A 12,928-nucleotide genomic window follows, 5' to 3' on the forward strand; every position below is an offset into this window, starting at 1 on the left:
ATGCTCAAAGCAGCTTGGAAATAAATGGTCAGAGGGTTATATAACCTTGCAGAGTCCGGGGATGAAGAGCTGCTTGTTTTTAAACACAATTCTTCTAGCTCCAGTGTTGTTTAGTTTTACAGGCAAACTGTTCTTCATTGTTGGATTTTTTTTTTTTTCCCACCCCCAATGAAGAATCCTGCAGGAGAAATTAGACCAGCCTGTCTCAGCTCCTCCATCACCTAGAGATATCTCCATGGAGATCGATTCTCCAGAAAACATGATGCGCCACATCAGGTTTTTAAAGAATGAAGTGGAGCGGCTGAAGAAGCAACTGAGAGCTGCCCAGCTGCAGCGTATGTAGCCTCTGTTTTCATTGGTTTTGTTTTATTTTTCATCACTTACCAAATAAGACAGGTTTACTTCTATTTACTGGTGAGTTTGCATTAGTTAAATTTATATCAAACTTTATTATTGATAATGCACTCAACTGTCATTTTGAAATATATAATTTTTAAAAAAATAAAAACTATTCTAATAGTTGAAGGCAAACACTTTACAGTATTTCCAGAAGATAATCCAAATAATTTCAGGAGGGTCGAGAATATTTTTAATTTTCTTATCTATGTTCTGGAACAATACCAGACACCTCCGTGCACTCTGGGAATATTAAGGGAAATAAGTGTTTACCTTTCTTACTACTGAATTTACTCTTACCTGACATTTGCTCGTGGTATTTGAAGAATAAAGGCTTTTGAAATTTGTACTTCTTCGTATTTTGGAAAAGGCTAAGATGTTGAGTTGGAGATCAAAGGAGCAAGATTTTGAAATGTTTGATTAGCCCCTGCTCCCTCCTTCTCCCCGTACACTTTGTTAGGGTCTTTTCTATTCCAGCTTTTTCTCTGCTGAAATTCCTCTTTGTGAATAGGTAATAACAGTGGAAGATATGTCTCCCTCTCCCCTCTGACCCTCAGCCATCCGAGTCTCACACTCATACATTTTTCCTGTAGTTCTAGGAACATGTATGTGTCTATCAAATTCCTTTATACAAATAGAAGCATGACAAACATACTGTGTACCTTTCTGTGTTCACATTTTATGCCTGGCAGATTTTCTGCCACTAATACATGCAGAGCGGCCGTAGGTCCTTTTATAAAAGCTGTATAGTGTTTGATTTTATTTTGAAAACAAGTACATATACTCCATGGAAACAGGCAAAATAAAGAGTTCTCAAATATTATTTTAGACGGCTTGGAGGAGTGTTCAGTCTTGGGTAGACAGATAACTTACAACACCTCTCTCTAGAGTTGTCATCTTTTCCTGTTTCTTCCTCATGTGTGTTTGTCTTCTTGAGTTCCAAGCAAATTTCTCAGAAGACATTTTGGAAGAATTTTTTTAAAAATTCTCACCTGTTGTTCCTTTTCAAAGCTTGATCTTTGAAAAGACTGCAGATCCCACCAAAGGCACAGTTGTATCTTTTGTTTGGGGAGAAAGGCTGAATTCAGGCAGCAGCCAGTAGTACTTAGCTGCTTGCAGTAGGTTTCAGTCTGGCTTAGAAGAGGGGTTAATGACTTTCATTCATTCATACCATCAATCTGAGCTCATCCTTAGATCTCCCTTGGATGCAACTATGCAGCTGTTGCTCAGCTGCCAGGCCCAACTACATGTGAACTTGAATCTGTCGCTCAAGAGTTCTCGATTGAGTTGAGCATCTCTTAGAATGTATGAGGGAGCTTTTAACAGACCAGTGACCAGGACTAGTCCTTAGGGATTCAATATCAGTTTGGGGTTCTGCCAAAGTTCCAGATGGCATTTTGATGTGAATGACAGTGCTTTGTCATTTTGTTTATTCTGGGGAAACTTACGAATCTTGCGATCTGGAGAGCTTTTCTATTTATAGAGCTTTTCTATTTATTTATAGAAGAGAAAGATCGCTTACTCTGATGGTCAGTAAATACACCTTGTACTGTTTGTGCAGCTAAGTGAAAAATTCTTTGTGTGTGCATATTTGGGAGGAAATCACTTAAATCATTCCTATTAAACTATACTTTGGAGCTGGGTGCTGAAGCTCATGCCTGTAATCCTAGCTACTCAGGAGGCTGAGATCTGAGGATCATGGTTCAAAGCCAGCCTGGGCAGGAAAGTTCATGAGACTCTTATTTCCAATTAACCACCAGAAAACTGGAAGTTTTCTGGCACTGTGGCTCAAGAGGTAGAGTGCTTGCCTTAAGCTGAAGAGCACAGGGACAGTACCCAGGCCCAGAGTTCAAGGCCCCACAACCCCCCCAATATATATTTATATTTTTTAATATATGTATATATATTTACACTTTGTAAATACTTTCCTAGTATGCCTTCAATTAAAGAGATCTTTGCATCTTGATTAGACAGCAGGGTTTCTAGCTGTATTGAAAACAACCCAGGGACTTAGTGTTTAGTGTACATAATAGTGTTTAATAATTGGGGCATTTTTATTGAAATTTCTAAAATAAAGTTTTGTAAGAGCTTTTGTACAGTCTGTAAAGATGTATCCTAGGTAGCCATTGAATATCTATGAAAAGTCATCATTTAGTAAAGCGCTACATGGCTGGAGAGTTGCTTAAAACTTAGGCTAATTTGATGGCATTAGGTGTGTGTGGCATTCAGCTCCTTCGTCCTTTCTGGAATTTCTATGGGCTAATAACAGCCTAGAAGAAACTCTCCTATATGTACCCAGATTCACTCTGAATTTCCAGCTGGTTTTCAGAGGAGAAAAGGGTATGAGAATTTTCCTTTTCCTAAACGCATCAAGACAGAGAAAAGTAAAGAAGATAAACTGAGGCTGAGTTTTATATGAAGGCTATTGTGGTTACTTTGTAACAGCAGATTCTGAGGTTAACCTGAAAGGGAGCATTAAGTGTCTTCTGACTTCTGTTGGAACCATGGAACCTTGTGAAGAATAACACAAGAAGGGAGGGAAATCTTACCAGGAGGTTCTAGAACCTTGTGAACTTCTAGAACATGTCACTTCCTCTTTTCAGATTCCTGAGAAAGAGAAAGGGGTGCAGCCTGGGTCCATTGTCTAGTATCTAGCCTGGAAGCTGGGTATATGAGTCTGCAAAACGTCAGCCTACAAGGTGTCAGCTCTGTGCAAGTCTTCACTTACCACCAGACTCAGGCTTCGCAAGATACAGTGCAGTGCTTCTCTGTGTACCTCCCCAGCAGACACAGTGTGTGCTCGCCTGTCCAGTGACAGGCCCCTGAGTGACTGCAGTGTGTGGACTGGCAAAGCAGCCAAACCCATGCCTAGGAGGCAGAATTAACTTCTTCATCTCAGGGACCCTCCCTCCCTACATAGTGGAGAGAACAGAGGTCTGGTAGCTGCAGACTCAGCTATGATCCACTATTTTCCCACATAAAGGGACTTAGAAGGGATGTGAGTGTGGTACAGCACTACCTGTTCATATTTTTCCCTAAGTATAAGTCATTGGTAAAGCTTGGATGTTGGGGATACACTTCAGATCCAGATCTCGTCTTCGCGTGACAGAGGGAGATGGACTGTCTCCGAGTACTGTAGTGCAGGGACACAGTTACATGAAATGTGGACTAATGAGAACTCTGGCTTTTCAGATTCAGAGAAAATGGCCCAGTATCTGGAGGAGGAGCGTCACATGAGGGAAGAGAACTTGAGGCTACAGAGGAAACTGCAGAGGGAAATGGAGAGAAGAGAAGCTTTATGTCGACAACTCTCGGAGAGCGAGTCCAGCCTGGAGATGGATGATGAAAGGTGGGCCTAGTCCTGAGCCTGGTAAAAACAAACCAAATAACCCAAATAACTCAAATAGTCTGGCAGAGATGGAAGGCTTTATTTAACACATCACATTTTCTGTAGTGATATATAGCACCACATTGAGATAGACAATCATGATGGTTTAAGTGCAGAAGATTAAACATTCCTTCTAAACACAAAATGAAAGAGAACAAATGCCATTCCAAAAGCCTGTGAATGGGAAAACAATGGAGGTAGAGTTTGCATTTATTTGTTGTTATTAATATTTTACTACAAAAAAAATATTATTACTACATTACCAGAATTTAAAATCACTGCTAGAAGAAACACATGAGGAAATGTTCATCATCCCTGGTGGTGAAGGAAATGCAAATAAAGATAACCCTGAGATAGCACCTTACCCTAGTCAGAATGTCCCACATCCACAAATCAGCCAAGGACAAATGCTGGAGGGGATGTGGAGAAAGAGGAACCCTATTACACTGCTGGTGGGAATGTACACTTATACAACCACTTTGGAAAGCAGTCTGGAGGGTCCTTAGAAAGCTAAAGATTGACCTCCCTTACGACCCAGTCATACCACTTCTAGGCATCTACCCTGAACAACAGGAACCAATATACAAGGACACGTGCACCTCCATGTTTATTGCAACACTGTTCACAATAGCTAGGATATGGAAACAACCCAGATGCCCCACCACAGATGAATGGATCCAAAAATTGTGGTATCTATACACAATGGAATATTATGCAGCCATTAGAAATGACAAAACAATGGCATTTGCAGGGAAATGGATGGAGCTAGAAGGAATCATGTTGAGCGAGGTAAGCCAAGAGCAAAGAGACAAACGGTACATGGTCTCCCTGATAAGTGGATGATAAATCCAAAATGTTAGGTGATATGACAAAACTAACAGGACTTAAGAAACAAAGAACTCCCACTCATCTGGTCGAACCACTACTAAATATCCCCATGCTGCTGATCACATGTATGGTGTATAACATGTGTACATCGATATATGTTATAGACTGTGATAGACAATTTGCTCCAGGAAAGTTAGAATGAACTTGTGACTTTAAATGAGCATCATTATTCCACAATACTGTGAAATTCGGGAAATTATGTAATCACTTAATCACAATCAAAAAAAGAACCTTGGGGAAGGTAGGGAGGGAAGGGATGGTAGGGGGAAAACAATGTTCAATAGGAAGTGTACTCATTACCTCACTCATATAACTGTAGCCCTCTATATAGTATCTTTACAATAAAAAAATAAAATAAATAAAATAAAATCACTGCTAGATTTTAGCTCAGCCATGTCCCCAGACCGGTTGGCTTTATTTGGCTTTATTTTTTTCAGATAAGAGTTTTATATTTTTGCCCAGGGCCAGTCTTGGTCTATGATCCTCCTACCTATGGCTTCCACATAGCGAGGGTTACATGTGTCTCCCACCTTACCTGTCTTATTTGTGGAGGTGGGGGAGAGGGGATTAGATGAGGGTTTGGCTGATTTTATTTTTCCCCAAGCTGGTCTTGAGCTGAGATCCTCCTGATGTCTACCTTCTGAGTTACTAGGATTACAGGTGTGAGCTACTCTATCCAGCATGAGTTTGCAATTAATGAAGTAACCAGATCCTGTGTTAAATCTTTTTAAAGCATGGGAGTGTTCTGATACAAACATAAGCAAGCTATAATGAAGCTGGAGGAAAGAAACATTAATAAACCGAAAGAACCAGCAGGAGACAAGGAAAGGTTATTGAAATCCCGGAGACTTGCCTTAACACGTGTGCTAACTTCTGAGCCTTTTTGCAACTACCTTTTAAAAAATAAAACTAATTACATTAATCTGAACCTCAGCATCAGGCCTTCTCATTCCCCACTGTGAATGGCTGAAATGAGTCTTCCATTGGTTAGAGGAAGACTAGAGAAACTGGTTTCAACATTTCTCCCTCTCCAATGCACTTGCGAGTAGGATGGCTAGATAACCATTAAATCCAGAGAGAAGAAAAACCTGCAGTTAGGGAATCAGTTCTTTGAACCACATTTCAATCAAGGAAATTTCTCCTCCTGGATCCCACCTCTTGTGATCCACATCTCAGTGTGACAGGTGACCTTGAGCCTCCTTGGGGACCCTCTCTGAGGACTGAGTAGCCGGTGTCACTGACCAGGGACTGCTGAGGAGCTGCACTGCTCGGGGCTACACTGCCCTGGGATGCCAAAGCATGTCTGAAATGAGGCAGAATGAATGCATCAGCACTCAGTTTTCTATTGTCTGATTCATCCAAGGTGCTGACAAAGCTTTTAGAGAGTTCGGTGTGGACAGAGCCAAGACAGTTTCTGTGATAGAAGGCTATACATGAGAAGAAGAAAAAAATTAACAAAAGCAAGTGATAGGTTATCCTTCTTACTGTCTCTATGTGTTTCCTCCTCAGAAGCTTGTATTAGAAGATTGTCATCCTTCTAAGTTTTATTGATTTGTTTCTGACAGTTTCCCACTCTAAAGTCTTTGCGAGTGATTTGACTAAAAATGTTCACTAGAATACTAAGGAGCTTATTTTAACTACTTTATTAACTACATTATGACTCAGCAGACCCCATGTTAACATTTGTAGCATCTGGTCCCCAGTTTGGGATAAAATGTACTCAGACAGTTTCTTCTTATTTTGGTGACAATTACTGAAGCTACTTCAGACTTCCAGATAATCATCCTCTCTCCTCCCCCAACCCCCAGGACTAGTATTCATTCAGAAGATTTACTTACCTTTCTTTTATAGGTCAGATTATTCCAGACAGAGTAGGACTCCAACAGCAATTTTTCTGCCTGCTAGGGTACCACAGAGAAAGAAAACAATCTGATATTTAAGACTATAAGAGGTGGCCTTAGCTACCTACCTAGATATGGAATAGAAAGGTCCTGCCTGGTGTTTAAAGAAGACAGTAGGCCGAATAACAAGTGGCTATTTAGTTGAGATGCATCTCACATTATGGATTGGGATTTTGTTCAGGTACCATACATTTGCCTAGAAATGGCCATTATTAGTATCAGGTGTCTGACTAAATATCAGGGCTGAGATCTTCCCTCAAGTATTGGTGTACACGTTTGGCTACAAGGTGTGATAAGGACAGTTTTCAGGAAGTCTCTGAAGCAGGAATTTCTCCCGGTCACAGCTCTGCACTTGGTTCACAGAGTGAATCCTGATTTTCTTGATGATCACACTCAAGCATTCTCAGATCTGACATGACTTTTACATGCAGGAAGAAGTTAGACTCAACACAGTGTGGCTGGGCACGACCTACGAAGGTGTTTACTACTCATGTTTCTTGTTATATTCTCACATGGGTCCATTCACTTTGTTCACGTTTGCATCTTCAGACTTTTACTTGAATATATATACATATATATATACATATATATATACATATATATACACATACATACATACATACATACATACATACATACATACATACATACATATATAATGGAAGGCCTACTTAGTTTTCAGTTTCAAATCACAGTTCAAAGCCATTAAAATGTGGATAGTGGAAGTAAATTTTTATATGACCTGTGGCATGCTAGAGACCAGGCTGCTTCTCTTCATCCTAGGCATGGTTCTATGACCAGGTCTCTATTTTGAGCTAAGACATCCTGGACTCCCTATCCCAGGCTGCCAGGGAATGAGGAATGTAAGTCCATGTTACAAGTATCTCCTAGCTGCAGTATCACTGGTTAGCATTCACTCAGGATTTCGACTTTAAGACTTGGAACTTCAGACATTTCCCCAGAAGAGCGTTCTTGTGCTCCCTCCCTCCCTCCCTCCCTCCCTCCCTCCCTCCCTCCCTCCCTCCCTCCCTCCCTCCCTCCCTCCCTCCCCCCTCCCTCCCCCTCTCTCTCACACACACACACACACACAATGATTTTATTGAAAAATTAAACAGCATAATATCAGAAATCTAACAGCAGAACTTTTCATATAAATATCTCTAGCAATAAGTTCCTTTCCCCAGATTTGTCCTAAGTCCATAATACCTAAAGGACTTGTCTCTTTAATCATTTCCCAAACTTATAAAGTATGCCTCAAATGATAAATATTGATGGGAGGCTAGCATAGATGTAGAAATTTTGTGATATGCAATATACATTATATAGTAACTGGTTCATAATATATAGACCGAAAGCTCTCTTTAAAAAAATATTTTGTTGGTATTATAAAAATGATGTACAGAGGGGCTGTAGTTCCACAAGTCAGGTAAAGAGTACAACACCCAAGAGTTCTTTTAACTATTGAATGCAAGTGAACCTCAGCATTCCTCTCTCTTTTTAGGTATTTTAATGAGATGTCTGCACAAGGATTAAGACCTCGTACTGTGTCCAGCCCAATCCCTTATACACCTTCTCCAAGTTCAAGCAGACCTATATCACCTGGTGAGTATGTGTTTATTATTGTCATTAATAGGGCTGAGGATCCCTCCCAGAATCCTCGTTCATACTAAGCTGGACCACTGAGCTTTGCCTCTATCCGCTGGTATATTTCCTCGGGCAACCTGCATAGGTTCCCTTCTAGCATGTAAAAATCTGGTAAATAGAGATAATGGTTGTATGCTTTCAAAACAAAGCATTATGAAGACATCCAGATCAGGTCTTAGCTTTAAAAGTTTTAAACCTGTGAACTCTAGTACCATCTCAGTGGTTGGTTTGGTTTTTTGTGTTGTTGCAGTTGTTTGTTTTGTGGTACTGGGGATTGAGCACAGGGCCTGTGCTTGCTTAGCAAACACTAATACTTCCCCAATCATTTTGCTGTTAGTCTTTCAGATTATTGTAACTTTGCTCAGGGTTCAACTCTCATTTATCCTGTATCTGCCTCTTTACACCCAAATGGTTTTTGTTTTCTTTTTTAACCTGAAAGGGTTTTAATTCAAGCACTTTTTTGGGGGGTGGGGTGGGAGGGACGGTCATGATGCTTGAACTCAGGGCCTGGCAGCTGTCCCTCAGCTTTTTCACTCAAAGCTACCGTTCTACCACTTTGTGCCACAGCCCCACTTCTAGTTTTCGGGTGGTTTTCAGGCTTTTCTACCTGTCTGGCTTTGAACCATGATCCTCAGATCTCAGCCTCCTGAGTAGTTAGGATTACAGGCGTGAGCCACTGGTGCCAGCTGTCCAGTATCTTAAAAAAAAAAACAAAAACAAAACAAAAGACTGATTTGTCTCTGATGCGAACTGTTAGTGGATGGACAGAATCTGTGCCTGGATTTCTAAGATGTCTTATAGGATAGCTTTTATGAGTTGCATTACAATTTCCAAGGACATTATCTTATTTTTACCCTCAGAATAATTAAGGTAGGCATCATGTTTCCCATATGAAGATTGAGGAAGCAGGGACTTAGAGGTTTACTAATTCCTAGTCATACTGCAAGAAGAGGCAATGGGGGTGTCTCAGTTTCTGAATTCTTCCCACTCTGCTCTACCTCTGGTACTTGCAATGCTTTGCTGAGTGGGGCATTGGCCTTACAAGCATGGATAGACTGCTGTCCAGTTTTCCTTTACTTCTGTTCTGAGAAGCACACCTATCTATATCTTCCCCTGAAAACATTTTCCAGTGTTCTCATCTTAGTCCCAGCATTGTATGGGACTCTGGGGCTGGAGGGCAAATAAATGGAGGCCAGCAAGGGAGAAAGGAAACCAGGAAGAGGCAGGTGGTAAGTGGAGGAGAGAGGGAAAAGAAGGGAGAAGCCAAGACCTCATCTTGTGACCAGAACAAGCCCCCCTATTCTTGCGCTTGCTGACAAAGGTTTTAAAGAGAGTTGGAGCAAAAGTGTATAGGGGTGAGGAGGAAGATAAAGTTGGAATTTTACAGTAAACGATAGTATGGCCTTACGGGCACCGGCCTAGGGAATTGTAAAGTCACACAGCTTTCAGTTAGGGCAACTGCATTTTTGTCTTTCATTAAGAGAAGGGGTGTGTTTCAGGTTGAGAAGGGGACCTGATACTGCAGCGCTGTTGACACTGATACAGTGTAAGGGAGACGTGGCTTTGTTTTGTGACTTTGGGATCCAACCTGGGACTGTATTCCTGTGATCTCTTTTTTTTTTTTTTTCCTTAGAAGAGAAAACCAAAAAAGTAAACTTTGTAACCAACAAGAGGTGGTTTTTGTCCATGTCAGGCCAATGTGCTTTTTGGTGTTAGACTGGTGTTAGACAGAACTTTCTGATCAATGACATGGTCATCATGCCTTGTTCTTGGCAAAAAAAGGTGTTACGGAATCTGTTTCTCTACTTGCCTTGAATCTGTTTCTAAAAGTCTCTTCCTAATTGCCTTTCCCTTTTCCCAAAGTAGCACTTAGGTTTCATTATCATGATAAAGATCTTTTATTTTTGCTTTCTGATTTATCAATGTAAAAGGAAGGCAGGAGTCAGGAAGATGGGGGATTATTTTGTAGTTGATGGGGTGCTGATTCATATGAAGCATAATTTAATGTGTCTTGTTTGATTTATTTAAAGAAGTTTTAGAAGCTTTCAATTTCCAATGGATTAGAAAAGAATATTGCACTCAGTGAAAAAAGAAGAAAACAAATGTCAAATCTTTGCTTGGAATATTACTTCTACTATAGCAAATATGCTTCAGGGAAGTCCTATTCTATTTGCATACTTGGACTTAGATTGCACCGATTCTCCCCCATGAACTGGACCTACATCAAGTGCAGAGCTGCTTGGAGAGAGATAACCAATTTAGTTTTCCTCAAGTTAATAAAAACACATAGATCTTTCCTTCTTTTTCCCTCATTGTGAATGTTTTCATACTGTTCTAATGTCTATGACACCATCAAAGTCCATTTCTCTCCTATTTAGAAGTCTAATTATTCTAGTCTTCTGTATTGCAGTGCTATGCATAATAAGTCAACAAAACCTGAATTTTCCAGTTTCATGTTTGTTTTAGTTTTTAATTGGAAGAAATTTGTGTATCTGTATCTAAGCCACCAGTGTGTGGTTATTACATGTTTCTTCTATATTCTTTTCCTACATCTCAAGTGAACTAGAAAGGCTTGACTTATTTTTGGGGTAGGGGGCTGTCAGTGTTAGGGATTGAACTCAGGATTAGTGCTTGGGGGCCTGAAACTTAGCTTGCTTGCTCATGGCTAGCATTCGATCCATGGGAGCCATGCCTCAAGTCCCCTTGACTTTTTGCTCATGAATTGGAAATAGAGTATCACAGACTTTTCTGTCTAGACTGACTTTAAACTGCGATCCTTAAATCCCAGCATGCTTGCTGTATAGCTGGGATTGCAGGCATGAACTAGCACGTAATCCTTTTTATTTGTTTTACAGATAGGGTCTTCTGCTTTTGCCCTGGTCAGCCTTGGGCATTCTGTTTCTGCCTCCTAAAAATTCTGTGAACATTGGAGTTTAACTCTTTGAAATCCTGATTTCCATTCTTTAAGATAAATATCAAGAAGGGAAAATTTGTGGGCATCTCCATAGAGTTTTCCCAAGTGGCACCTCTGTATTATTTAAGTAATAGCCATTCCACCAGGTGTGAAATAATATCTCATTGTGGTTTTATTTGTATTTCCCTCATGATGGGCTTTGCAGAGTATGTGCTTTCCAACCAATGTTTGTCTTCTTTGAAGTAATCACTATCTAAGTATTTGGATCTTTTATTTCTTTAATACTATTTTGATGAGACAAAGTCTTATTATTTAGCCCAGTATGTACTTGGAACTCTCAATCCCCCTGCTTCTGCCTCCTAAGTGTCACTTTCTCAGTTCCTGTTTTTTTGGCAGTGTTGGCAATCAAACACAGGACTTTACACATGCTAGCTAAATACTCTGCTTTATACTTTTTTTTATGTATATGTATATGAGGTTGTACATGAGTTTATTTGAGCTAACCCCCTGCCCTCTTTGCCCATGTTTTCCCCACCCCCATTTATAAATACTTTTTGGGGAGGCCAGGGGTCAGTCATGGGGCTTGAACTTTAGGCCTAGCTGCTGTCCCTCAGCTCTTCAGCTCAAGACTAGCACTCTGCTACTTGAGCCACAGCACCACTTCTGGTTTTCTGAGATAAGAGTCTCACGGACTTTCCTGCCTGGGCTGGCTTTGAACCATGATCCTCAGATCTCAGCCTCCTGAGTAGCTAGGATTACAGGCATGAGCCACCGGCGCCCGGCTTAAATACAAATTTTTATTGACCTTTCATTAATGTAGAAAAAACATAGAACTTTATACCATAGCACTCAGGACACAACAGATATTAAAATACACCGATTGCTTGTTCAATTTGTGATCAATGTATTTTGTTTATTTTTTGCTGTCGAGTCACACTTATCTCTTTAACTCCAATGGGAGTTGATTTCTTTTGTGCTTGGATCCAATTTTGTTCTTTTGCACATGATTACTTAGTTTTCTCAACACCATGAATGGTCCTTTCCCCTGAAGATCAGTGTTTGGGAGTGGTAATGTGCATGGCTTTCTTCTGGGCTTTCTGTTCTGTTCCCAGGCATGACTTTTTACATCCCATGTTTTAGACTTTCTTCATTTTAAGGTATGAGGTAATTGAGTTTGGCATGCTATTTCATTTGTTGTTGTATTTCAGGTCTATCCTATGCAAGTCACACAGTTGGTTTCACGCCACCAACTTCCCTGACTCGAGCTGGAATGTCTTACTACAATTCCCCAGGCCTTCATGTGCAGCACATGGGGACGTCCCATGGCATCACAGTAAGTGTTTGCAGGGATGGAGGCAGCACCTTACTCTTTTTTTAAGTATAAGTTTTTTATTGTGAAAATACTGTACAGAGGGGTTACAGTTACATAAGCAAGGTAATGAGTACATTTCTTATCAAACATTGTTGCCGCCTCCTTTGTTTTTCCCCTACCATTCCTGCCCTCCCATTTCACAACTACACTCCCTCCCCCCCACCTAAATTGTAATTCGCATCTCCTAGTTGCAGTGGGTCAATCTGTATCCCTCTTTAAACAATTTGCTTTTCCCCTTCCCCTCCACAAATTATACCAACATCAAATACAGTGAAAACAGGGGATGGTGTTGCCTGCTGGCCCTTTTGGGGAGACTAGTATTGATGTTCTTAGGCATTTATCTTTCTTCTCTCCCCTCACTAGTTGACCTTAAAACTACAGAGACTTACCAAATAGTGTGACACAAAGTTCTGGTGTTAAAACTA

The 12,928-nt window shown here is 40.5% G+C and overlaps 1 protein-coding gene across 1 annotated transcript in view; it reads left to right on the top strand.

The window, feature by feature from the left end:
- The window catches only part of Ccdc6 (coiled-coil domain containing 6), a 103,793-nt gene that overhangs the window by 85,378 nt on the left and 5,487 nt on the right, over positions 1-12,928 (top strand). The window contains exons 5-8 of the mRNA XM_070021052.1: positions 175-335; positions 3,589-3,745; positions 8,075-8,175; positions 12,340-12,464. Coding sequence (XP_069877153.1) covers positions 175-335; positions 3,589-3,745; positions 8,075-8,175; positions 12,340-12,464 — 544 coding nt within the window. The remainder of the gene's footprint in view (positions 1-174; positions 336-3,588; positions 3,746-8,074; positions 8,176-12,339; positions 12,465-12,928) is intronic.

The sequence above is a fragment of the Dipodomys merriami genome, unplaced genomic scaffold (assembly GCF_024711535.1).
Source record: "Dipodomys merriami isolate MVZ:Mamm:240054 unplaced genomic scaffold, mDipMer1.0.p SCAF_14, whole genome shotgun sequence".
In the NCBI taxonomy this organism is placed as follows: Eukaryota; Metazoa; Chordata; class Mammalia; order Rodentia; family Heteromyidae; genus Dipodomys; species Dipodomys merriami.